This window comes from Antechinus flavipes, chromosome 1, assembly GCF_016432865.1.
Source record: "Antechinus flavipes isolate AdamAnt ecotype Samford, QLD, Australia chromosome 1, AdamAnt_v2, whole genome shotgun sequence".
NCBI lineage: Eukaryota > Metazoa > Chordata > Mammalia > Dasyuromorphia > Dasyuridae > Antechinus > Antechinus flavipes.
In genome coordinates, this window is record NC_067398.1 from 309,351,140 (window position 1) to 309,379,081 (window position 27,942).

General features: G+C 42.6%; 1 protein-coding gene across 2 annotated transcripts; it reads right to left on the bottom strand.

The window, feature by feature from the left end:
* Positions 1-75: 75 nt before the first annotated feature.
* ERN2 (endoplasmic reticulum to nucleus signaling 2) lies at positions 76-27,911 on the bottom strand. Of its 2 annotated transcripts, none has more exons than XM_051964719.1 (22): positions 27,781-27,911; positions 25,822-25,930; positions 25,510-25,543; positions 24,953-25,025; positions 24,629-24,701; positions 24,184-24,306; positions 23,379-23,480; positions 22,831-23,101; positions 22,294-22,372; positions 22,054-22,204; positions 20,161-20,285; positions 19,851-20,018; positions 18,928-19,078; positions 9,583-9,673; positions 9,226-9,415; positions 5,026-5,125; positions 4,661-4,860; positions 3,541-3,688; positions 3,234-3,361; positions 1,301-1,424; positions 993-1,060; positions 76-881 (listed from the first exon to the last, which is right to left on the bottom strand). In XM_051964719.1, exons 1-22 carry the CDS (start codon positions 27,838-27,840, stop codon positions 633-635), a joined length of 2,817 nt encoding a protein of 938 aa, XP_051820679.1. In that variant the 5' UTR covers positions 27,841-27,911; the 3' UTR covers positions 76-632. The 2 variants fall into 2 exon arrangements, with proteins under 2 accessions (XP_051820679.1, XP_051820671.1); XM_051964711.1 differs by having other exon boundaries at positions 18,928-19,135; positions 27,781-27,910.
* Between the last annotated feature and the right edge of the window lie 31 nt (positions 27,912-27,942).

Genomic DNA, 27,942 nt, shown 5'->3' on the forward strand with positions numbered 1-27,942 from the left:
CTGAGCCCAGTGGGTCCATCCCTGAGGCCTGTCCATGTCCTGCTGCTTTCCCTGTAGTCACTCTACACCATGGGCTAGGCTGTGGGGCAGGGTTTTATTTGTAGCAGGACACCAGTCATTGGTGATTGCACTGGACCACAAGTGGAGCACCAGGGGATCCAGACTAAGGATGTCCACCACAGCTCCCATTACTTCCTCCCTGCCTGGGAGAGAAGAGACTCTTGAGAGACCATATGTTACATTCGGTAGAGAGTCAGGAAGATCCAAATTCCTTCAGTCTCATCTTTGACATGAACTGTAGCTTTCTGAGCCTTGGCTTCTAATAATAGAGAAATGGGAACGAATTAATAGTCTCTATCTCACAATGTTGTAAAGCTCAGATGAAAAGTCACTGGGAGTTTTAAGGGGCTTTCTGGCAGTCGTCTGCTGGGAGCTGAGAGGAAGCCAACAGGGAGGTATTCCTCAGCTAAGCAGAGATAAACGAGGAATCCCCCCAAGCCAAACTGAGGGAAGTGAGTTCTTTGCATTTTGGATCTCAGAAACCCCCCCCCCCCGCCATGTTTTAGCATGTTGGAGTTGGGCCACACGCTGGTGTGCTGCTCTGGCTTCATCCCCTCCTTGGCAGATGTCCTTCACGGGGCTGTTCCATCAGGGCCTTGCTCAGCTGTTTCCTCTGCAGTCTGGGGCCTTGTCTTTTTTACCCCCATGTCCTCTGTCCTATAGTAGGGCTGGAAAAGACTCTCGGACGCACAGCTGCCCATGGCTTTGTATGTGTGCAGAAGCAGCTGGGGAAAGCGAGATGTGAAATACTGCACAAACTCTTCAGGCACCTGGCCAAGGGCCTGCCTCACTTCCGTGGGCAGCTCCTGGTAGTGGTGCCTCTGTGGAGGAAGGAAAGGAAAACTCAGCCTCAGCCAGTGGCCCTGTAACTGGGGACTCCAGCCTCCTCCCCCCCCCAAACCCCCTCCTAGGGATCCAGTGAAAATCGATACCTTGTTTCTCATGGCCCGCAGAAGATCGCGAACAGATGTCCCTTTGTATGATCGGAACTTTCTCAGGTCTGAGGGAGATGGAAAGGAGACATGGGACTTGATAAGGGGTTCAGGTCTAAAGAAAAATGGAGGGCAGGGAGAAGGAGAAACAGCAAGACAGGGATGTAGGCCTGTATTAGCCTTTGCTGGGGAATGGGAAAATGTGGATACGGCCTGGCCTCAGAGAACCAGCCTCAGTTTTCAATTCTCTGGATAAGAGAGGCCCGGCCAAGCAACTTCTCTGCCTGGTCCTTCCTTATCCTGCCCACCTGACTGCAGCGGTCCAGAGATGTGACTGTGCCAGTTTTGTCTGACCACGACCTTGCCTCCAGTTTCCAGAGCCATCACCAAAGGCCCCTCAGCAGCCTCCTTCTCCACTCGGTCACTGACATCCTAGAGCCAACCAGCAAAGTCATTGAGCCCCCAGGTCTGGACATAGTCTAGTCCTGGCCTTTAAGGTACTTGCAGACTGTATGGGACCAAACCGGGATGAGTACATGAGTGTGTAAGCATTTTCTGCATGGGATTTGGCGCTGTAGAAGTCAAGGGATGAGGTTTATAGAACTCAGGAGGTGAGACTGAGTTGAACTTGGTAGACTCTGGTACCTCATTCATTATGTGAGAAGTCACTTTGACCCAGCATTTGTACTATTAGACACAACCCAAGATCTAAGATCCGGTAAACTATTCATAGCAGTATTAGGCTTCATAGCAAGAAACTGAGAGGGACAAATGGGCACCTCTCCATCATTTGGGCTGTGTGAATTACGGCCTACCCATATCCGTGTATGGGATAATAAGCTGAGGAATTTGGAGAAGTTAAGATTTGCATCAACTGGTACAGAATAAAAAAGGAACCAAGAGAACAGCATGTGTGATAACTACAATAATATGAGTGATAATGATAAAAAAGCAGTTGTAATGAACCATTTCCTGGAGAACTTCTAAGGAACAGTACCTTTCTCTCAGTGCACAAATGGGTACTGCAGTGGAAAGATATATATTACTTAAATGGGTCAGCTGTGTTCTCCTTGCTTAAATGCTTTACTCTGTTATAAGGACAGTGAGCATTTCAGGGTAAAAGAAAATGAAAGGTCAAAACAAAGGATGACCAAAAAAACCTCACCAGAGCAGCACAGGATTAAAGGTTCAGAAATGAAATTGAACATCATATTCTGAAGGCCACACCTGACTGCAGTGGTCCAGAGTTGGCCTTAAAAGATTATATAGTGGAGCAGTAGGATTTTATTCTGGCTCTAAAGTAAGGCCAAATTGTGTAAGGCTTTGTCATTATGGCTAAATTCAGGGTTTATATATTTATATATTACATATATTTATTATATATATTTTTTTCCTTCTTCCTTTCTACTGAGGATAAATGAATTGCCTAAGATCATATATAACTAGTATATGTCTGAGGTTGAATTTGGATCCTCCTAACTCCAGGCTAGTACACCACCTAGCTGTCCTTACCTTCTTAGTTCCAATGGAAAATTTTAGATCACAGAAGTTAAATTTTCTTTGCTCTAGCCTTGTGTCACTACCTTTTTTTTTTTTAGATTTTAGGCTTTCCCTTTCCCACTTGTGATTGGCGGGACACATACTTCTCTAAACTATCCCTTCTAGTTCTAAATATATTGATATGTATATTTTAATTTTTTTTCCCTAGCCAGTGAGAAAACATAAGGTGATATTACCTTGGGTCAAAAGTGGCACATGTTACCTGTGAAAGCTGGATTTCCAATATCTGACTTTATGTAATTAATCCCCCACCATTCTGGGGATGGGGAATGATCCCTCATTTGCACCTTTCTTAACCACTAAAGGCAAAAGATAATCCATGGCAGCCTTGAAAGGCAGAAAGAATCATCACAAAAGAACATCATTGTGGGACAAATAGGAAAGCTTAAGTTGGCTTTCATTGGCTATGTGTCAGCCTCAGGGCTCAAAGGGATCTATCCCCAGAATTTCTGGTAGGCCTTCTGGGCCACTTTTTTTCCAAATCCTGACCTCTACTCATCCACACTTATGGATATGAAAGTGAGAGGATGTCACCCATGGCTGGTGATAGGATCTGTGACAGATCAGAGGCTTTTGGAGAACCATGTCTAAGAAAATCCCCTATCTCCAGGACCAAAACCATTTAAAAACCTGCTTTCCTAAAGATTTTTCTCTTCTCTTGGGTGTGAATGCCTCTTTTACCTGGAAGAATTGAAGCTCCTTGGTTCTGCTCCAAAAAAAGGGATGGGCCAGCACTGATTGGGCTGAAGGTCGAAGCTGGGGCCGAGGGCTCAACATGGCCTCCACTAGTTCTTTGGCGATTACCTTTTCTGTGAAAGGAATGGCTGTCAGAGCCAGGCCTGTTGGTTTTCCATCACTCTCTTTGCCTAGCTGCCATCTTCCCTCAGGTTCTCTATCCATTCCCAGATAAACAAGATGGTCAGAGGAGGGAGGAAAGGGGGTCCCAGGGCTCTGGATATAGTCCCCTCCCTTCCTAATGTTTCTTTACCATGTGTCTCCTCCTCAAAGTGGTCCATATGAACAGCCCCAGCAAGGATGTTGGCCTGTCGGTGTAGGCTGTCCCCAAATGGATGCTCCCCACCTGAGAGAACGTAGTAAAATATCAACCCTGCTGAGAAGATGTCCACGGCACAGGTCTGCGGACACAAAGGAAGAATGAGAGAAAATGGACCGTAGCTCCAGAAAGTCTTTCCAAGCTAATTCCACAACTGATCCAAGTTTTCCTCTGAGCCCACATAAATAACTTTCCATTATTTTCTCACTTCAAGGCTTTCCAAGACCTGAACATGCCCAAAATAGACCTCTCCTTTCTGCTCATAATTCTGAATCAAAATACAGAATGAAGAATAGACTGGACGTATTTTTCTATATTCTTGTAGGGAGGAAAGAGGGATGTAGGAAGGATTGGAAGGACATTTGGGAAAAGGAGTGGGAGGGATGCAGGAACCAGAGAGGAAAGATGATATCAGTGGGGTACTTAGTACTACTTTAGTTAAGTGAGACTAAAAAGACCTAAATGCAAATTTCCATTCATGGACAGGTTTCCTGCCCTAGGAATCATTAGATTATAGAGTCAGAGTAGGAAAAGATGTCAGAAGTCATGGAGTCCAATCACCCTCATTCTACAATCAGAAAACTGAGGCTCTGAGATTTATCAGGGGTTAGAAAGGGAAATCTCTGAAGATTACAGCTATTCCCCACACCTAGAATTTTCTTTCCTCATCTCTAACTCCTCCCTTCCCAGCCAAAATACCACCTTCAACAAAAAGCTTTTCCCTACCAGCACCATCCTCCTTTAATGCCAATAACTTTGCTTCTTGTTTATCTCTAGTTAATCCTGTATGGCTCTTATTTGTACATAGGTGTTTGCGTGTAGTTTCCCCATCAGACTGTGAGCTCCCTGAGAACAGAAACTGTCTTAGAGAGCTTAGCACACAGCCTGGCACATAGAAGGTACTTGATAAATGCTTGTTGATGGACTGACTGGCCTGGAATCCTAGGAAAAGAAGAGGCCTATGCTGCTGAGACTAAGCCCCGGCCAGTACAGTGCTTGGTGATTTGGGAATCTCTGCCCTCTCTTGACTGATGACAGAAACAAGTCCACTCACAGGACTTTGGGGGGGTGCATCTTGTAGGAGCTCTGGGGCCATCCAGCCCTCGGTGCCCGGAATGCCGGAGCAGAGGCTGAAGGTGTGTCGTCCAGCTGGCAGCTTCTTGCAGAGGCCAAAGTCAGAGAGGACAGCCCGGCTCCGGCCCTGGCTGTTGGGGGCCGTGATGAGGATGTTACAGGGCTTCAAGTCTCGGTGAACTGAGAAACACAGGAAGACAGGCTGGGAGGGAGGAGATCTGGTGAGGACAGGTAGTATTCCTTGGGGTCAAGAAAGGGATGTTCTCTTGGGGTATAGGGAGGGCAGAGAACATCGGTCAGGTGGGAAGTGAGTATTAACCCCACACACACACACATTCTCCATACCTATGTTCAAAGAGTGTAGGTGGGCCAAGCCAGATGTCAGCTGGTACAACAAGGCCACCGGCTCAAGGCCCAAGCGATCCAGGGCAGGATTTTCAACATACTGAGGAGAGAGGCAGCAAGATGTTAAAACTACGGTGACCCTCCATATTTTTACTCCTTTTTAAAAGTAATTTCATCATTCATTTCCCTTCACACCTTCCTTCCTCTCTCTGGATCAAAGGAAAATATTGAAACAAAATCATAAGACACAGTGACCAAGTCTTAAGTCTATGCCATGTTCTCATGGCTAGTCTCCCACCTCCCAAGCTTCTCTACTCAGAAGGACCTCCCTTCCTTTCTCCCTATTAAAACAAAATAGAATTCTGCTAATCATGGTCTCATTTAAATCAAAGAGCGGTTGAAAGACCCTTTCATTAAGGGATCGGTATGTGCACAAATGTTTGAGGCAGCCCTCTCTCTTTGTAGTGGCCAGAAACTGGAAACTGAGCAGATGCCCATCAATTGGAGAATGGCTGAATAAATTGTGATATATGAATATTGTGGAATATTATTGTTCTGTAAGAAATGACCAGCAGGATGATTTCAGAAAGGCCTGGAGAGACTTACACAAGCTGATGCTGAGTAAAACGAGCAGGGCCAGATCATTATATACTTCAACAACAACAGTATATGATGATCAATTCTGATGGACCTCGCCATCCTCAGCAATGAGATGAGCCAAACCAGCTCCAATGGAGCAGTAATGAACTGAACCAGCTACGCCCAGCGAAAGAACTCTGGGAGATGACTAAGAACCATTACATTGAATTCCCAATCCCTATATTTTTGCTTGCCTGCATTTTGGATTTCCTTCACAGGCTAATTGTACACTATTTCAAAGTCCGACTCTTTTTATACAGCAAAATAATTGTTTGATCATGTATATTTATTGTGTATCTAATTTATACTTTAATATATTTAACATCTACTGGTCATCCTTCCATCTAGGGGAGAGGGTGGGGGGAATGAGGGGAAAAATTGGAACAAAAGGTTTGGCAATTGTCAATGCTGTAAAATTACCCATACATATAACTTGTAAATAAAAGGCTTTTTAAAAATAAATAAAATAAAATAAAATTGTATTAAAAAAAAAAAAGAAAGACCCTTGCATTGCTAAGCTGGCTGATTATGGGTATAAAACCACTTTCTTTCCTCATTATCTTTTTAACCTACAACCCAACAGCCTTCATCCAAACCATCACCCAAGTGAAACTCTCTCAATCACTAAATCTAACATCTTTATATCTTCCTTGACCTCTTTACACGACACTGCTTGATTTCTCTGTCAGATGCTGCTTCTCCTCCTTTGGATTCAGAAACATGGCAGTCTCTGGGCTCTTCTCTCTTTGGCCAACTTTTTTCTCTCCATTTCTGGTTCTACTTTGCACCATCTAAATATGGCTGATACTAAAGGCTCAGTTCTGGCCTCTTTTTACTTCCCATTTTGGTGACCTAATCTACTCCCAAGATTTAAATTATTTTTGCTCTTTGGAAAATACCATCATCACTACCTCTATTCTAAATTTCAGTCCCAACTTGCTAAATACCTATTGGACATCTTCATTCAGATGTCACCTCACTACTTCAAAAGTGACAGCAGTGTTCCTGACCTTATAAACAGATTGAGATTCCCAGCTCTGTCAATAATGAGTTATGTGACCTCATGAAAAGCTTGCTTTTTAAAAATTTATTAACAATAAATAGCTGCTACGCCCAACGAAAGGACTCAGGGAAATGAGTGGGAACCACTACATAGAATTCTCAATCCCTCTGTTTTTGTCCACCTGCATTTTTTATTTCCTTCACAGGTTAATTGTACACTATTTCAAAGTCCAATTCTTCTTGTGCAGCAAAATATCTGTATGGACATGTATACATATATTGTATTTAACATATACTTTAACATATTTAACATGTATTGGATTACCTGCCATCCAGGGGAGGGCATGGAGAGAAGGAGGGAAAAAATTGGAACAAAAGGTTTTGCAATTCTCAATGCTGAAAAATTACCTATGCATATATATATATCTTGTAAATAAAAAGCTATAATAAAAAAACAAAAAATAGCTGCTATTGTTTAGTCATTTTCAGTGTCTAACTATGATTTCTTTGGGATTTTTTCTCCTGGCATAAAATATTCAGAGTTGGAAGAAATCTCAAAATCTGTCCCTTTTTTTTTTCAGATATATTTCAGTTGTGTTCAACTCTCTGGGAACCCATTTGGGTTTTGTTGTTGTTGTTTTGTGGCAAAGATATTGGAGTGATTTGCCAATTCATTCTCCAGTTCATTTTACAGATGAGAAAACTGAGGCAAATGTTATTATGACTCTCTAAGGTCATACAGTAAGTGGCAGAAGTGGGATTCAGATGCCAGACCTCTAACTCCACTTCTGGCATTCTTTACACTATATCATGCTGTTCCATCTAATTCATTTCTTTGCTTTTTTCTGTGTCTTCTTTGGCGGGGAGAAAGAGGGAAATGGCTTTAAAAAATTTTTATTTTTAATGCACAATCTCTACTTTTGGGGATACTTTTTTTTTTTGACACTTTCCAACAAACAATCCCCCTGGAACTTTCTAGCTGTATTAAAAAGTCAAGCAATACCATCAGATAGAATATGACTTCCGGGTACTTCCTCTTCTCCTTGGCTTCAGAATCCCTCTCCTCAAGATGTAGCTTTGAGCAACAGTTTCCTGATTTCCTCCAACTGCTACTTCCTTCCTTTCAAACTGTCTTATATTTAGTTATCTTTACATTCTATTACCTTTATACTTATTATGTATATGCCTACACACACACTTCTCTTCCTGAATAGAATGTTAAAGTTCCTTAAAAGAAGGGACTGACTTTTTGTATAGTTAAGTGTCAACTGTGTTCCAGGCACAATACCTGGAGCACAGTAGGCACTTAAAACCTGACATAATATATTCATTCATTCATTCATTCAATAAAAGTTAAGTACTGACTATGTGCCAGGCACTGTGCTAAGCACTGGGAATACAAAAAGCAGCAAATGACAAGTCTCTGCTCTCAAGGTGCTTACAATCTAATAGAACAAGGAAACAAATTTAAAGCAAGCTATGTATAGGATAAATAGGAAATAACTAAAAGGGAAAACAGCTTGTATCCTTTCAACAGTGTTGGTTTCTCGAGGGTAGAGACTTCTATAAAGTCCTTATTTCTGTATCCTTAGAGTGTTTAGAATAGTGTTTGACACATAACAAGCCATATCCACACCATGCCATCTCCACTCAAGCCATCATCTCCACATCCTCCCCATTAGAACTTTGTGGACGCCATTCCTGGAACCATCCTGAGTTCTGACAAATATATAGCTTTCACTTAAAACTTTGCATAAATCCAGACTTCTACCTCAAAAGTAGCTATCTCTATTTTGGGTAATGCATTATTCTTTCCCTTTTTCCAAGAATCTCTTTTATATGTTGTTTTCCATGTTCCTTAAAGACTTGCTTGCTTTTTTCTATTTCCAGGCACTTTACTCAGTGCCTGGCAAATACTTAAATGCTTAGGAAATGTTGAATTTGCCTTTATATCATATTTTATCCTTCTTGCACCTCCTCCCTGTGTTCAATCTATGCCACTAAATTTTATCTTTTCTTTCTCCAAAATGTCTTTCTTTCACTCCATTCTTACTGTCACCAGTCCTGGGACTCAATTTTCTGTTCCTGAATTACTATAATACCCTCTCAAAATTTTTTTTTTTTTGCTTCTAATATCTCCTTCAATCTTTCCTGCTGTTGAGGAATGATCTTTGTTTTTATCATAGGCAAGAAAGAGATTATCAGAGTGAAATAGTTAGTAGTCTGGGAAGAAACCTGAAGAAAAAAAAATCAGAACAGTGGGGTTCTAATCTTAACTTCCTATAGCCATGTGATCAGAGACAAGTCAATTATCCTATTTGTGCCTCAGGTTTTTTTTGCCAATTATCCAATAAGAGAATATCATGTCTTCTCCACCTGCAAATTATAGGGTTGTTGCAAAGGGTCAAATGATATATCTGAAGGCACTTTGTAAATACAAAGCATTTGCATAAATGTCAACTAATGGGGAAGCCCATCTTCCTGACCTAGGTTATCAGGGAACTGTTTGTCACCTGGAAAGGAGGAAAGGGTACAGGGCCCTGTTGGTGTCCAACTCACCTCCTGTAGGGTAGCTGTGCAGAGCTCTAAAGCAATGTAATGGAACTGAGGTCCCCGCTCAGTGCAGAAGTAACGTAGCACGCCAGGGTGGGAGTCCGACTCCTGGAGCAGCTGTACCTCCCGATGCACCAGGCTGAAACATTCCCGCAATAGCCGTTTCACAGCTACTGCTCGCCCTTCAAACTGGCCCCTGGATAGAGAGGGGAGAATAAGCACCCAGGGCTAGAAGGCACTCCTGCCTACCCCAAGAATTAGCCCCCATTGCCTCCTGAAGTAGGCTAGTCTCATTTGGGCCCCGGAGTAGAGTGAAGGCTGGTGGGTAGGAAGTGCAAGACTGGCTACCTGGATCTTGCTCACCTGAACACAAAGGTGCCACCTGTACCACGGCCCAATACATCTTTAGGGTTGAAGGAGATCTTTCCCACCACAGTGAGCTCTTCATCTGGGGCTAGAAAAGAGGGAGCAGGGCCTAAGGAAACTCACCTCCCTGTAGGTTCCTGCATTCCTAGGAACACCCAGTTTTCCCTTTCTCTTTTCTTCCTCACATTCCTTCATCACCTTTCCCTCTTTTTGTTCTCTTCCTTCAGCTAGGAGCCTCTTTACTTTCTTTCTTACTTTTCTATTCCTATTGTGTTTTATCATTTTCCTCCTCCTCTTTTCCTTTTCTTCCTCCTCCTCGTTTTTGTTCTCCTTGTTCTCCTTTTTTTTCTTCTCCTACTCTTTCCCCTCCTTCTCCTCTTCCTTCTTCTCCCCCTCCTTCTTCTCTGTTTCTTTTTTTCTCTGTCTTTGTCTCTCTGTCTCTCTGTCATCTTCCTCTTCACCCTTCTTCCATCCCTGGCCATTGGAGGTTAAATGACTTTCCCTCTTCTCCCTATGGCTCATTCTATCACTTTCCTTTCTTTGTTCCCTTCTAATATCCCAGATAAAAAGGAATAAGTTTAAAAATAAATGTAGTTAGATATTATTTATTACCTTGTGAGATAAAGTATAATAAGCATATTTTTCCATTTTACAAATGAAGGAAATGAGGCTGAGAAAAATTAAGTATTCTGTCCTGGATTACCTATCTGGTAGTGTTGGAGAGTTGTAATTTAACTCAGGTCTTCTCCTTTTGAAGAAGGGACCCCAAAGCTCTGAAAATCCTTAAAGGAGAAAATCTCCTTCAACTCTGCCTCAGTGAGGGACCCTTCCCTGAAGGACAAACAGTTTCATCCTTGGTTGGGGTCGGCTCAGTCCTGAAACTCACTGAATTCAATTCAAATTCTAGCTCAAGCTGAAACCTAGAGAGGAGCCAACTTGGGACTACACCCACAAGCCCCTTTCAGCTAAAGCTCTCATTATAAAAAGAACCAAACTAAAACCCCCTCTTTGCAGAGGTTCCAAACATGCCAGCTATACCATGCTTGGCATCCCAAAGAGCCTCTATCCACTGGAATACTCTTTCCAGGGTTATCCTCTCTTTACCCTCACCTATTTCCCTAACTTTATGCCTCTCTGTCAGGATTTCTAACCTTACTTCCAATTCCCATAATAAACCCTTTTACCAATCTAGGTTTTTGGGTCTGTAAATTCTTTTACAGAGAACCTCTGCGCTGCCAGAAGGGAGTCTCCAAAACTCCCTACCCTTGCGCCAAATCCCAAGGGATTGCAGGGGATCTAAACCTCTCCATTTGGTTCCCTGAACCCCAAACCTGCCACTAGACTTTAACATTTAACTTCCTGACCACCAGAAACCTTAATCTCATTTTGGTTCCCTAAATCTAAACCTCATCACTTCTAGTATCCTTTCTACTCTAGCACATGAGGTGAAAAGGAATCTAGAATAGAAGTAAGGTAGAAAACTCTCAGCATCCATAGTTTTCTCCACTGTAAAAATCTGTAAAATGAATGAATGAGATTAAATTATCTCTCAAGTCCCCTCCAGATTTAAAACTATGACTAAATGACTTTGGATATGTAGATGCTGGACACTAAACCCAGGGCAATGGGCTAGAAGCAAGTAAGTAGCCAGGCAAGTAGAAGAGAAGCAGATATAGAAAACCAAACCAAACCAAACCAGGGATCTCTTATAGTTTAAGAAGAATGGGTGAATCCTAAAGTAAACAGTTTTCCTCAAGTTAAATTGGAAGCTGACTGATTCTGTGGGCTAATGGGATTTGCTATGTCAGAGTCCTCAAGAAGAGATCATTATAATATAAAAAGAATTCCTAAGGGTTTGTGATTTCTAAGAGCTATGGAGTAAGACACAAGAGTAAGGAAAGAAGTTGTGTTGAACTGGCTAGATCCCAAGTCTTCCCAGATATGAAGAATATAAATCTATATAGTACTACCAGGTCTGTGTCTATAGCTAAGTGGAAGAGTGAATACAGTATTCCAAATATTGGCACCAAAAATGATCAGAGTAGAGGCTAATTTTTTTGAAATCAGAGGAAGATGAGGCATATAAACTGGGCATTTTAGAAAGAGAATGAGCAAGATGGTCTACACTAGGGCTTCTTAAACTTTTGCTTGAGAATTTTTACATGACTTTGTGTATTTAAGAATATGAAATAGATATACATTTTCTTATACCTTACATTTACTGATAATAAATCATAATTTTGTGACCCCCACATTCAATTATATGATCCTATTTGGGGTCATGAACTAATTTTAAGAAGCTGGGACCTAGAGGATTCCTTTTAATAAGAAAAGAAAAGCTTTAAGAGTTCTCTACTCATTTAATTGGAACAATAATGAAGAAGCAAATAGAAGGAACAATTCCCTATCCTGAGGGGAAAATAAACCAATCAGGGTGGCAAACTCTCAATATCCATAGGACTTGAATATGAATGATAAAACAACCAAGGTTGCTCCCAATTAAATTGACATAAAATTTAAAAATTGAATGACATAGTATTAAATTTAAAAATGACACAGAAAACTGTTGACAACATTTTCTTTCACTTTAGGAGTCTTTGTTAGGTTTTGTGGGGTTTTTTTGGCATGACAGGAATCAATCTGTGAATATGGCTACTATGAGTATCCTTAGAGAGGAAAGTGAAGGGGGCTGAGAGGCAATGGGTGGGTCTAAATGTATGGGAAACTTTAAGCATGTGTGTGTGTGTGTGTGTGTGTGTGTGTGTGTGTGTGTGTTTATGTTTGAGACACTCGTTAGGTGTTGGGGATGCAATATAATGGACAACATATTTGCTACCTATATGGAGTTTATTAAAGTTTTGACATCTGTCATACAATTGCTTAGTAGAAAGAGTTCGTCTTATGCTGAAGGGAATGCTTAGGATGTTTTTAGTTAATCACAATCATGACTGATTTTATGATTATCACATTTATCATTTGCATAGAGAGAAATTTCTGTGCCAACAGTAGATCTTAGAAATAGGACTGAAAAAAAAAGTCAAGGCAAAGGCTGGGAATAAAACATACAGACATATTGAGAAGATGGTATAGATGCAGGGGAACAAAGCAGTATGTCCATCCATTGTAAGCATGTTGAAAAGATTCTATGACATTCCAAGATGATGCAGATTCAGGAAACAATTCCAAAGCCAAAGGTCAGACTGGTATTGTAAACCAAAGGCAGGCCAGCTGGGAGGCATAGTAGATTGAGTGCTGGACTGGGTCTGGAGTCAGGGAGACCAGAGTAAAGTCTGGCTTCGGACACTGCTTACTTTTTGTAACCCTGGGCAAGATCTTTAACCTCTTTTTGCCTCAGGTTTCTCAATTGTAAAATGTAAATAATAATAGCCTCCCAAAGTTGTTGTGAAGATCAAATGATATAATAGTTGTAAAGCACTTAACACAACGTTTGACACATAGTAGGCACTTTAAAAAATGCTTGTTTTCTTCCTTCTCCCAACAATAGTAGGTGAAGTAGAGGAGGGAAAAACATGAATTGACCTTGTAAGTATAATGGACATCATATTTCTTGCCTTCTCGATTTGGTAAGGGACAGATTGAAAGGAAGAAGAAAATTTGGAATTGAAAATAAAAATTTAAAAATTAAAAAATAATCCTGCCATCCTAATCCTGGGGGAGCAGGGAAGTGGGGAATGGAGAAGGAGGACCTGAGGTTAGGAATTAAGAACTCCTGGATCTAATATCAACTTTGCCACTAACTAGCTCCATCTTAAGGAAGTCATTTTAAACTAATTATTCTTGCTAAGGATGAATGTTGAAAACTATTTTTAAACTATTATTTAAATAATAAATTATAAAATAAAAATATTATTAAAAACTATTATTAATAAAAACTATTATTAAATAATAAAATATTATTAAAATAAGATATTACTTTTTTTAACAAAATAAAAAATTTATTCTTGCTATCTACATTTAAATTCAAGCTCTTTGGGTCTCAGTTTCCTCCACTGTAAAAATCTGTAAAATGAATGAATGAGATCAAATGATCTCTGAAGTACCCGTCAGATCTAAAACTATGACTGAATGACTTTGGATATGTGACTTTGGAGATTAAACCAGAGCGATGGGCTAGAAGCAAGTAAGTAGCTAGGCCAGTGGAAGAGAAGCAGTTACAGCAAACCAAAGACTACCACCATCCCCAAAATCAAGGGTTCTGCAGAAATGAAATCTTGAATATTTTTCCTTTTTGAATTACACATATTTAACCTTTATCAGATTGCTTCCTGTCTTTGGAGAGGGAGGATGGAGGGAAAGAGAAAAATTTGGAACACAAGATTTTGCAAAGGTGAGTATTGAAAACTAATTTTGCATGTATTTGGAAAAATAAAATACTATTTTAAAAAGAAAGAATATTCTTCCTTCTTTAGCATGGCACCAATAACTGACTTTTCAGAAAGGCATGAGGCTTCAGAAAGGCTTAGGCTTCTGGAATAGAAACTTGCCACTCTGACCAGGCTAATTAATTAATTAAATGATGAGTTAATTATTCTGCTCTCACCATTCAAGCATTTCTACAACAAAGAAAAGTGAAAGTTCCCTGGAGTTTAATTGAAGAGTCCAAGGAAGGGGAATTAATAGCAGTATAAAACATTAATAGTAGATACTCTGTTAAATCTTAGAGAGATAATTGAATGTTACAAGAAATCATGGCAGAGATTCAAGAAATTCAGAAGTTCTTATAATAGAAAACAGCAATTTTAGGTTTTTCAAAACTATAACTAGCAATTCTGATGCCTGGAGCAACGATATAAATTGGGTCTCTGCCTCAATTTTGGTAATTGATGATGTAAAAATAATATAAGAAATAAGTAAAACCAATTAGATGAGTAGGAAGAGTAATTAGTTACAAATTGACTCACAGATAGGTGTTATTAACAATGTCTTCTGTAGCTATGGTAACAATATCCATTTTTAACTAATTCTTGCTAACAAAATCTAAATTCAATTGTTTGGAGCTGCTTAAGAAATGCATATGTGTTAAATTTTTGCACCTGCCTAATCTGGTGGACCTGGACCAAGTCCCACGTGGCCTGCCCCAATTAGAACTCAGAATATATTGGAGAGATTTAAGAGAATATATTGGAGAGATATGACAGAGATTTAGAACTAGAAAGAAACTCAGAGATCATCTAGTCCAACCCCCTTATTTTATAGATAAAGAAAACAGGCCCGCAAAAAAATATGACTTGCCCATTATCAGAGTGGTATAGATAGTATTTGAATTCTGGTCCTTGGATTCTAAATCCTGTGCTTTTCTTTCTACTGAATCACAGATAGGTGATAAAATGATGATGTTTCTACCTCTTTGAAGAAAGAGGTTGAAGACTGCTTGTGTGATAATTTAATTATGAACAAACTAAATGAAATCATCTATGCAATTTTCTTCAACTTTTTAAGAAAAGGAGAATTTGAGGAGATAGAAGTAATAGACATGTTGGCTCTTTGCTTAATGGAAGACACTGTGGAGAAATAAAAAGTACATAGGAACAAGTCATAGAAACAAAGAATTATGTCTAGAAACAGCATTAACTCATATACATATACTCATAGCCAGATTTCAAGATGGTGCCATAATTGGGTCTGTATCTCAAAGAGATCATAAAAAAGGGAAAAAGACCCACATATGCAAAGATATTTGTAGCAGCTCTTTTTGTGGCAGCAAAGAATTGGAAAATGAGTGGATGCCCCTCAATTGGGAAATAGCTGAAGAAGGTGTGGTATATGAAGATAATGGATTATTATTGTTGTATAAAAAAAATTACGAATAGGCTGATTTTAGAAAGGCCTGAAAAGATTTACATTTACAATTAATTCTGAGTGAAAGAAGCAGAACCAGGAAAATATTGTACATAGTAACCTCAAGACTGTGCAGTGATCAACTATGATAGATTTGGTTCTTCTCAGTGGTTCAGTGATCCAAGGCAATTCTAATAAACTTTGAATGGAAAATGTCATCTGTGTCTAGAGAGAGAACTATGGAGACTGAATGTAAATCAGTACATGCTAGGTTCACTTTTGTTTCTTCTTCAATGATTTTTTCCTTTTGTTCTGATTTTTCTCTCACATGATTCATATGAAAATATGTAAAAATTGAACGCATGTGTATAACTAAAAAATGTTTTACATGTAACTGGGGAAAATAAACATGAAAAAAATAGAAAAAAATAAGGTACTTTGAAAATATTATCTCATTTTATCCTCATATTAACCAGGAAGAAGGTGGTGTTATCCCATTTTACAGGTGCAAAAGCCAAGGCAAAGGTGAAATGATTTGCCCTGGTCACACAACTAGTAAATGTCTGAGAGAATTCAAATTCAGGTCTTCATGAACTCTAAATACAGAGCTCTATCCCCTGTACCAACTTTAACTGAATACAATACAGACAATGCAAAATTATCATACAATTACAAAAGTAGAATCATGGAAATCGTGGAAAGAATTCTGAATTTGGAGGCCAGAGAACTGAGTTCAAATATTACTTCTGAAACAAACTGTGTGATCTTGGACAAGCTATTTTACCTCCCACGGAATCTCAGTTTCATTACGTTTGGAACTAGAAGAGACCTTGTTTTTGTTGCTCAGTCATAACCTCATTTGTGTATTTTTTAGGCAAAAATACTATTGTGGCTTACCATTTCCTTCTCCGGTTCTTCTAACAGATGAGAAAACTGAGGCAGCATTGTTTAAATTTTAATCTCATCGAATTTGGCTCTAAGAGGGAATATCATACAAATTTAGTTTGATGTAGAAACTTGTCTTGCCCTATAGGGAAGTAGGAGGGAAAAGCGAAAAGGAAAGGGAGAGGCTAACAGAAGGGAACATGAGGCAAATGGGGTTAAGTGATTACACTTACACAGGATTACATAGCTAGTAAGTGATTGAGGCTGCATTAGAGTTCAGCTCTTCTGACTCCAGGTCTGGCATTCTATCTACTGTACCATGTAGCTGCCAGAAGAGACCATAGAGGTCAAGATCAACTCCTTTATTTTACAAATAAGGAAACTGAGGCTCACAGACAACAAGTACATTGACCAAGGTTGCACTGGAAATATGTGGCAGGATCAGGAGCTAAACTTAAATCCTCTGATTTTAAGGTCAGGAATTTTCCCACTGGACCTTGCCATCTGTAATGTGGAGAAGATGATACTTAGCTACCTGAGAGCATGGTATAAGTTGAGCCAAAAAGGACCTTAGGGGTCTTCTACTTCTTTTCCTTAGTTTAGAGATGAAGAACTGGGTCCAGGAAAGGTGAAGTGATTTGAATTTGTGATGCTCACATATGTAGTGAGCTGTAAAGCCAGATTCCTTGACTCCAAAGCCAATGAATTTTCCACTCTAGCACCATTTGTTATCCTTCCTTCTCAAAGAGGACCAAAATGACCTCACCATGTTGGACTCCAATTACAGTGTGTCCGATTGTGCCTGATCAGCCCAATAAAAGCTCTATCCCAGGTCAGACGCAAATAATCCACAGGAACATCTCAGGTTTCTTTCGAGCTACTGCAACCCTGTTTTGCTCCTAGAGCACAGTGCCTTCTTTGATGGAGGCAGCTATGCCGAATGGTCCTAGAACAGGGTCTCCCACAATCAATTCCAAAGTTCTTCATGAAGATCTTGAGAATGTCCTTATTTTGCTTCTTCTGACCTCCATAAAGATAGAGCTTTCAGGGCTTCTAGTGGTCTGATCAGCCAGTTAGCCACATTGTACCTTGACTTCAACATAATGATGTCATTTTTGAAAATGTTGAAAAAAAAAAAACCAGAACAGCAATCATTTATTATATGTATTGAATACAGCCCAAAATCATTTGGATGACATGATTAAGTAAAGGAAAATAGTATTTGGAGAGAGGCTTAAGTCACAAATAAATAGTCTTTTTAAAATCAGTCTACCATTTTGGTCTGAGGAATTCAACTACCTCCTTCCAAGGGTTGGTCAGTGCCTGATTTAAGTGGGCTGGATACAGGGGAAGGCTAGATTCATCAGTCTCGAGTCCAGATTTACAGTGTGAATATTGATATATTAGAAATCATCAAATGCTTGAGTTATTATTTTGATCTTCTAGACTTTAAAAAGTAATAGAAAAAATGTTAAAAATGCAAATAAATTACAAAATAAGTAATTCTCTTTGGAGTGCTGGTGGTTAAATATTTACCACCACACTTCTGGTTGGAAGCATCTGCCCCAATGTACATAAATAACTTTGTTCCTTTGTTCTGCTTGCCTCAGTTTCCTCATCTGTAAAATGGGGATAATAATAGTATTTGCCTCGAAAAGTCATTGTGAGGATTTGAGATGCTAACTATAAAGTTCTTAATACAGTGCTTGGCACATAGTAAATGCTATTAATTGTTGTTGAGTGAGATTTTAAAATAATACCATCCTGATATGTAAGTAGGAAAAATTCATGATGAAATGATGCTCACATAGAAAACCATTATTTGGTGTCACACAAAATCCAGTTTTTCCTTCTTGGACCATGTGGATATGGTACGCTACTGTCCTCTTGTGGCAGTGAACAGAATTACCTGTTCAAGCTTTTTGGAGAGAAATAAACTCTTTGAAAGCTAAAACTATAAAAATCTAAATATTGTGTAGAAAATGATAGTCACAACAGTTCCCTCTCTAACCTCTCCTTTTTATTCCCCTTCTTTTTCCCCTGCCACTCTGCTTTGCCTTCTTCCTAGAGAGAGATGGGTAGCACAGTGGAGAGAGTGTGGGGCCTGGATTTAGGAGGACGTGAGTTCAAATTTGACTTCAGACACTTATTAATTATGTGACCCTGGACAAGTCAATTTACCACCTCTGTCTGCCTCGGTTCTTTATCTGTGAAATGAATAATAATAGTACCCACCTCTTATGGTTGTTGTGAAGATCAAATGAAATAAAAGAGCACTTAGCACAGTACCTGGCATAGAGTAGACACTTAATAAAGGCTTATTTCCTTTCTCTGCTTGTCTTACTGTTCCTTCCTTCTTCCCTTCTCTCTCCCTTCTTTCCGTCTTCTCTTTCTCTTTTCTTCCCTCCCTCCCTCCTTCCTCCTTCCCTTCCTTCTTTTCCTCCTTCCTTCCCTCCCTTCCTTTTTTCCTCCTTTCCCACCTTCCTTCCCCTCTCTTTCTTCATTCCCCTCTTTCTCCCTCCCCTTCCTTTACTCCCTCCCTCCCTTTCTCCTTCCCTTCTTTCCTGCTTTCCTTCTATTACCCAGGCACTCCAGTTCTCTGCTCTCCTATTCAGAAGGCATCATTACTCAGAGAGCAAATGAGGACTCAGGACTAACCTTCAGTATCTCCAGGTTCTGGGGCACTCTGGCTGGAATGGACCTTGCAGGTGGGGTGTTTGGGATCAGAGGAGGATGGAGTGATGGCAGGAGATCTCCAAGAGGTTCCTTGGTTGTTCAAGGCTGCCCCCGGGGGCAGAGGAAGTGGGTCCTGGGAAGGGCAGGGGTTTGGAATTCCCACTGGACCATAATGTTTCTCTTGTATGCGCTGTTGGAGAGCAAATGAGGGCTCAGCAACAGGGGCCCATCCCCATTGTAACCTTGAGAGGCCTGGATGGGCCATACTCACTCTGAGTGAGGGCCAGGTACATAAAACCAAGACAGACATACCAATCCTCCCTCCCCTTTCTTTCTTAGAAATTAATGGGAAGTCCTGGGGTTTAGGGTGGATTCAGGAGTAAGGGAGAAAAGGTGAGCCAGAGCTAAGGGAGCTTCAGGATAAGGCCAAAGGGGCAGAGTTGGAGGTCCTGAGGTAGAACTGAAGAAGCAGAGCTGGGCATTCGGGGTGAGGGAAGGATGAGGGGGCAAACCTGGAGGTCCTGGAGGAGAAGGGGAAGAGTACAGAGCTAGGGTTACTGGGGGGGAAGATGAGGGGCTGCAGTATGGGATACTGGAGGGTAAGACACTGGGCCAGAATCTTGGGGACAAGGATTAGGAAGCTTATCTGTACATCTTGGGAGCAGACTGGGGAATGCTGTGTTGGGGGAGAGTCAAAAGATCAAGGCTAAATATTTTTGGTGTAAATAGAACTGGGGATCCTGAGGGTAGGGCTGGGGTGTGTGTGAAGAGAATACGGAAGTAGAGCTAGGGATCCTGGAAGAAGAAGGGATATAGGGGCAGAGATGCAGGTTCTCAGTCTTTTGTGAAAGAAACTGAGGGCAGAAATTGAGGCTCCCAGTCCTGGGGGAGGTACATGAGCTTACCTGACACAGAAGAAAGATGATCCAGCCACCAAGCAGGAGGGTGGTGAGGCCGGCTACCAGTATGTCTCGAAACCCAGAGCCTGGGTACAGATCTTGGGGTCTCTGCTCAGGCTGGGGCCCTGGCAGCCTCTCTAAACCCCACGTCACCTCCTGGCTCAGGCTAAGAAGCTGGAGGGGCAGAGAGGTTCTTACCTTATATGTCCTATCTCCCTCCACTCAGAGTCCAGGGTTGCTTTTGGTCTCTTTAGTGACCACCTCCTCCCCTCTTCATCTCCCTCTCCCTTCCCTCTCTTCCCCTTTGAAAACTGACCTCTTGGAAGAGAGGACCTGGTGGGGCACCATCGGAAGGGCTGAGCTTAGCTGTTGTCCCAGACCCCGAGGGAGGGAAGACCCTCAGCATGGTGGTGTGTAGAACAGGGGGAAGCTCATGGTGACCTGTTGTAGGGGAGGCAAGATCATCTAGTCATGAAAGTCTTTGACAGAATCAGATAATGTTGTAGGTCTGGGAGGCACTAAAACCTGGAGGTAGGGGTAAAGGATTTGAAGCTCAGTCTGATTCAATAGTTCAACATGGCAGCTGAAAAAACTAGTGGGTCTTTTAAGTGAAACTAGTAAAAAAAAAGAGTAGAGAATAAAGAAGTTGTTAGATATATAATGGTAATGATGATGATGATAGCATTTGGTTAGCACTTTAAGATTTGTCAAACACTTTGTGTTACCTCATTTGGTACAATAACTCTTTGAGCTAGACACTATTATAATGCCCTTTTTTGCAGATGGAGAAAATATACTGAAAGAGAATATGTGACTTGCTTAAGTTCACATAGCTAGAAAATGTCCGAGGCAGGATTTCCCAGGTCCAGTGCTCTCTCCACTGCACTGTCTTGCTGTCTTACAGGCTCACAAATTTAGAGCTGCAGACCTAGGTGCAAATGTAGATCCTGCCACTAATCACTTTTGTGATGCTGGGCTTCAGTTTCCTCAGTTGGACAGACTTCTAACATCCCTTCCAGAGATCATGTAGTCTAAAGCCCCTACAGATGGGTAAAGAAGTTAAAAAATTCCCCCAAAGTTGACACAGATAGTAAGTGGCAGGTAAATGGCAAAGCTGTGATTTGAACCCAGTATATATAACTCTAGATTTCTCTGGATCTGATATATCTGGGTTAGTGGGATCAGCTCTAGGTGCTACATCTTAGAAAGGACTTAAATAAATGAGAATATCTAGTGGACCAGGTAAGTGAAATGTGAAAATATAAGAGATAATACCATTTCTGAAAAGGTGACCTAGAAAGAGCCCTATATAGAGAGCCAGGAAGGAAACAGATTCAAATTCTGTCTTTGGCACATAACTAACTATGTTAAGCCTGTTTCTTGCTGCATTCACTCCTACCATTATCTCCTTCATTCTTTCCCACAGTTTTGAACTCCCAGTCTCTGGTAGGGGAGGTTTTGTTTTATCATGTCTGAATCAAGCCCTCCTGATGGTCTCCACTGCAAGCCACCTCCCCCGTTCCTTTCCCAGCTCCCTTTCATGAACTGTCATCCCTGATTAATTAGACGGTAAGCTTCCTGAAGGCAGGTACTGTCTGCTTGCAGTTGTGTCCCTAACATGTTGCCTGGCACATAGTAAAACCTTAACAAATTCTCTATGTCTCTATTTCTTATCTTACCAGGTGGTTATGAGGATCAAATGAGAGTGTATCTAAGGTGCTGATAAATCTGGAAGTGTTGCATAAATGCCAATTATCATCATTTGTAAGCGGCAGGAGGGACTGGGGAAGAAAAGACAGAGAGCTAGCTGTCTTTATTTATTTGAATGGTACTCTTCACATGGAAGCAGGATTATATTTATTTTTTAGTCTCAGGGGAAGAAGTATGAGTGACAGAAACAGGTTTTGGTTCAATATGAGGATCACAGAAATTTCATAGATTTAGAGCTGGAAGGGATGTTAGAAATCTAGTACAACTGAGGAAACTGAAGCCCAAGGTCACAAAAGTGATTAGTGGCAGAATGGGATTCGCACCTGGGACTGCAGGTACTAAAGCCAGAGTGTTCCTCCAGTTCCTCAATGAACGCTTTTGCCAAGCACTGAGTGCTGAGAATGCAAGTACAAGTAAAAGACAGGGCTAAGCCTCAAGGAGCTTACATTCGAATACACAGAAAAGGAAGGTTCCTGTCAGTCCCAGAGTACCCCCTCACCAATGAGAAGCCATGAGCTGTGGAGAGCAGTTATACTGCCGGGAGGGTATCTGACAGCTGTGCTGGGTGTGACCTCACGCTCTCCTGAGTCACTTAGAGTCACCCCCTCTGTGGTGGGTCCTTTTACTGGGGCCAGGGTGACTCCCCGGGGCTGCAGGAAGAGGAAAAAGGTCATGAAGGGAGCCCCTATTTAGTCATTTGCCCATTCTTCCCACCCACATAAGGGTTCCCCCTTCTCACCACTAGTGCCACACCCGCATGGACCAGTGCACTGGAAGCATAGAAACTGGCTGCATGCTTCCCCACGTACAGTGTCAGCCTAGGGAAGGATAAGAGAGAAAAAGGGAACAGGACGAAATAGAGGGTGGCTCTACTCAGGTTAGGGTGAGGGTAAAGTGGGAGGGGTACCTCACTTAGATCCGGGCCAGGGAAGGTGGATGATGGAAAGGGCAAGGGGCTCAGATTTGGACAGAAGGGATGGGAAAGAAGGGGAAGACAAGAAGAAATGGAGGTTCTTTGGTATGTTGCTGGGCTTTGGACTCCTCTGCTGTGCGAGTGAAGAAGTTTGGCACTTCTACAAGAATAACAATTCTACTAAAGGTTGAGGTCAAAGACTAATTTGACTGTGAGTGGGATTCTCCAGATGGTACGCTGTGGGCCGTGGGGGCAGCTGGTGTGTCCCTAGCAGTCTGTTTTGGCCCTCCCTGCTTCAGATGATAGCTGCCTCTGAGCCCAGCCCAGGTATGCTGACTCCCCTGGAAACCACCGGGCACTTACAGCAACTGAGTCTCGGAAGTAGAAAAGTCCCTGTTTGCTGTTCCAGGAGGCTGGGCCCAGCACCTCAGGCGGATATGATTGGAACGAAGGGTGAGGAAGCGCAGGGTGTCCAGGGCCATGGTGAGGTGGGGTAGCCGGTGCAGACTGTCTTGGTGCCAGGCATAAATACCCGCTACGGGGGAGCCGTAGTCACGTGTCCATAGAACTGTTCCATTCTCCTTGTCCACGGTGACCACCAGGCCCTCCCCACTGGATGCAAAATGGCCCACCTCTGCAGACATAGATACTGAGCTGCCAGCCCCGCTCTGGGCTTGGCCACCTAGGCTCCTTTTCCCCTTTCCTCCGGGGAGCTGGTCCTAGATATTCTGGGTAAAACTGCAGGATGATGCCTAAGGGGCTGAGAATACTTGAAGACCAATAAGGTCACTCCCACATATCCCACTCAGGCAACTTCCCAGGGGAGCCTCAATCCCTGCAGCAGGCAGGGCTTATTCCTGGTAATTATGACAAGGGTCATTCAGGATCATCCCGAGGCAGGTTTTACTTACGGTAACCAGGCAAGTGGTCAAGGAGGGGTGCAGAGTAGCCTCTGTAGGTAGTGTTCCATCGAAGGGCCTGGGATCTGGGGTCATACATAGTGACCGTGTACTCTAGAAAGTGGTGAGTGGAGTCATCTCCTTTCCCATGGCCCTCCAGAAATGTTTTTTCTCCAAGTATTTCTCCCTTCCATCCTCACCTCCTAATCCCCTACTGAAGAAACCTGGGGACAAAAGATCTAGAACTGAACGTCTAAATTCAGAGGTCATCTGGTACAACCTCCTCATTGTGTACAGTCAAGGAAACTGAGATCCAAAAGGGCTGAGCCTTCCCCTCCCCTATTACTGTCCATCTATTCTGCATACAACTTATGTATATCTAGTTATTTACATATTATTTCTCCAATTAGAATGTTAGCTCCTTGAGGGAAGGAATTTTTTTTTAACTTTCTCTGTTGAGAAAATTAAAACCTTCATTTAAAAAAAAATTTATTTATTTGGGTGAGGCAGCTGGGGTTAGTGTGTCTAAGGCTGCATTTGAACTCAGGTCCTCCTGACTCCAGGACTGGTGCTTTATCCACTGCACCTTCTAGCTGCCCTCAATGCCTTCATATGATGCTAATAAATGTTCATTGAATGACTTGACTAACTGGATGCACGCTTACATCTAGGTAGGAGTACATGCACTTAAATCAACCTTTCCCAGGCCCCCATAACTAGATCCATTATTCAAGTGGGCCGGTGATACTGCTGTAGCAATATTCTGGACAAAGGATGTCCAGCTCTGCTCTGTGGGCAAATGAACATCATCACTCACGTGTGCGGCCAATGTATAGAAGAGGAGCCGAGGGGTAGAGCCCATCCCATGCCTCTGTGGATAGCATGGTCTGTTTCTTGCCTGACTTGGGGTCCACCATGAACCATGTATCCTGTTTCCTTCCTGAACGAGGAAATAACAGATCTTCCTTGAAATATTTTGTCCTCTACATTTAAAAACCTTTGCTTATATCTTGTTAGGAGTTGTGGGTGCTCCCTTCTCATCCTCATATAGAGAATTCATCTCCCTCAGATAAGTTTCCCCACTCAGTCCCAAGGCCAGCAGGAGTAGTGTGAGGGGGTCAGAACTCTGTGTGTGTGTGTGTGTGTGTGTGTGTGTGTGTGTGTGCGCGCGTGCAAGAGCGTGTGCTGTGGGACAAGAAGCAGGGGGGAGGGTGAAATGTGAATGTTCAGATAACAGATGTGAACTGAAGACTTCTCCCTACCTGTGTAGAAGACACCATCTGAGCTGCGGCAGGGGGAGGCATGTACCAGCTCTGGGATGGTGAAAGGGAGTTTCTGTGAGAGAATGGGGAAGGAGAAGGATAGTTCAGCCTAGACTGAGCAGGAGGGATGCTAAGACATTCCAACTCTATCCATTCTTGCCTCCCGTTAATGTTCCAGAGGGAAGGGGCAGGTCCTTCCTGGGCAGGAGATGGATACTTCTACTGTCTCTTGGATTCAAATCCTAGTACCTGTCACACCCATTCTCTACAACCTCTCCAAAAGTTCTGCCTTGGCTGAGGGCTCCATCCGTGAAGGGCACCTACCATGAGACCCTGTTTGCTCTCTTCTCCTAAGATGTACAAACTGCCATCACTGGGGTCAGGGAGAAAGGCTGGTCTGGGGAAGAAGGAGAAGTGCATATTAGAGGGGGAAGGAGAGCTGGGAAGAAGACCCTGAGGATTGCACCTGATGCCTGATCCAGAGGCTTGTCCGTCTACCTTGCCTGAAGAAGGCTATCCTTGGGAGATCAAGCTTGTAGCAAGTAGGGGTGGGAAGATTATTTGATTAAAATCCTCTTCTGCCAACTCCAAACTCCCTCCTCCATTTTCCCTCTAAAATATCAATTTACTTTCTCAAATAAGTCTTTCTGCTTCTCCTCTCTTCCCTGTCTTAGAATGCTATTCCCATGTCCTAACTCCACATCCCAAATCTTACTTCCTTTTCTTCTTTATTGTCCAGAACTCTGGTTTTTCTTCCCCTGCATTTGTGCCCCCCAATCCTAAAAAATTCTATCCTCTTCCATTCCAGAATATTGTTGATCTTCTTCCTCACTCCTTGTTCGTCACTCCCTGTCTCAGGCCACAGTCATGAGGATACTTACTCTGTAGCATAGACAGGCCCCTGGATGATGGGATCTGCAGAAATAAGGACAATAAGTGATAAAGTGTTAAGAATTATTGCCCCTGTCCTTCCCTCCTCTCAAGGATACATCCGTATCATGGCCATGGACAACTCTACTCCAGCCCCAAATTTTGGAAGCTGCAGGCTGAGATGGCTCATGGAGCCTCTTACTCCTTTGTTACTCAAGTCTAGATCTGAGAATCCTTAGAAAATAGGTAGATATCATTCTTGTCACCATTCTGGGAGAATTTAGGAGAATCAATGAGTACTTCTCCCTCAGGGCCTGGCTCACCATCCTTTAGGGTCCATTGAATATCACCAGTTTTCTTGCTAACAGCGTGCAGACTCCCATCCAGAGTGGATATGAAAAGCAGGGCTTCAGGGATGCTTCCTGTTCTTCCCTATAAGCCTCAACATGAAGAACAAAAGTTCAGGGGAAGGCACCATGTGAACTTTGTCCCCACCTTTTAAACTCTAGTGGTTTTAGGCCCTTTTGAGGACAGCCTTCCAGGTCTTTATTTCTTGGGATCATTATCAGTCTTGTCATTGAAAATGGTTTTGTACTGGTAGGCTTTGATTACTTTCTAAAGAGGGAGACAACTTGTAAATGAATTGGTACAAGATATATATAGATTAGGAAGAAGATAATCCTCCCTGCTCCATCAATGGAATCCCACAAGAAGCTACACAATTGAAGGGAATGGAAAAGGATGAGGAAGAGGCAAAGGAGATGGAAGCCCAGATGTCTCTATGTCTTCATGTTTCTAAACTGATGGGGATCCAACAGGGATGACTTTCCCCCCCCAGTTCCATCTAACTTTCCTCATACAACTTCTCTCCCTCCTGACGCCATCTCTTCTTCCCTCTCCAAAGTGGTCAAACTGGTTTTGGTGCCAGGAGCTATTGGGGCCACAACACCAAGATGTATGGAGCTTGGGAGGGGTAGCCCCCAGCAGAGGCTCCCATTACATCCGGCTAACCTAGGCTCACCCACCTGCTGCCGCCGCCACTGCCACTGCCACTACCACTCCCTGGGCAAACAGGGCAAGGCTGAACAAACAGCAGTGGAAGCACACAGCCCCTCAGGATTAGCACCCTCAGTTTTCTCCCTGAGGAAGAAATCCATCTCCTTGCCATCTACTTCCTCTCTAAAGCTATAACTGTTTTTTACTCTCACAAACTATTTCCCTACCCTACAAAAGTCCTGCCCTGTTCTAGAGCTAGCAGCATCCTATCTCAGTCAAGAAACCACATCCTTCTCCTTGGTACAGGTTTTTCTCCTTCCTCTTTGGCTTCATGCCGTGGATAGACAATGTTTGAAGCCGGGACCCTGAGCAAGATGGAAGCAGAGACCAGAATGGGAATATAAAGGGGAGGATGGGCAGTTGCCATTCAGCACCATGACACTTGGGAGTGGAATCACCGTTCCATTCCTCAATAGAGTTCAGGGCTAGTGGGGATGGAGCAGGGATAGTTTGGGGAGCTGTTCTTGGATTTTCCTTTCATTCTGAGAATTTACTTAACATTTCCTTGATTTCAAACTCTTTTTTTTTTTTCCTTCCACAAGAGGAAGAATGATAGCCCTTGCTAAATCAATCTACCCTTGCCGTCTCCAGAGCTGTTTGGCCTCCTCTGCTATTGTCTGTCAGATTTTTTTGTTGTTGTTGTTGCATGCAGTAATATAATGAGCAATATCCTCATCGAAGGGATGCTCAGGCTAGCAATAGAACTCCAATTCATCGAAGTAGATGTAGCAAAGGCAGGGACACCCACTCCCCCACCCTCCTGCCTATCCCACATTCCCATTTATTTCTGGATCCCGGATAGTCTCTGAAGAAGTGAGGAGGGACTCGTTCAGAAACTGAAGTGTCCAAAGGAAGAGTAATAATCCAACTTCAAGATCGGAAAGGGCCCTCAAATGGATCACCTGGGCCAGGCTAGAAGTTTAGATCCCTGTTGTTCCTACTTCTTTGTGGGATCGGGGTTTGGTCGCACTCCCATCTCTCAAGCACGCACCTGGCTGTGTTCTGGGGACATGACTCCCCTTCCCCACTTCCTTTAACCAGCCCCTGGATTCCTTAACGGAGCTGGGGAGCTGCTCGAGAGTTTCCTTCCCTCACTTTGGCAGAGGTAGAGCAGGAGTAAGAGCCGATCCCTTCCCCTTCCCCCAAACACCAACTCGAGAACAAAGGCACTGCCCCCAGTGTGGAGCCTTTCCCTGGCAGGGCTTAGTGCCCAGGGTCCTTCTCACCTGTGGCAGGCACGGCCAGAGCAGTGCCAGGAGGCAGAGCGGGAGGCCAGCCCTCTCCATCGCGTTGGGGACAGCGGGAGGCGTTGGAAGCTGCTGCCTGCGTGCCCGGCTGGCATGCTGCCCACCACCAAAGAGTGTGTTGGCAGGACCGGATTCGGAGTG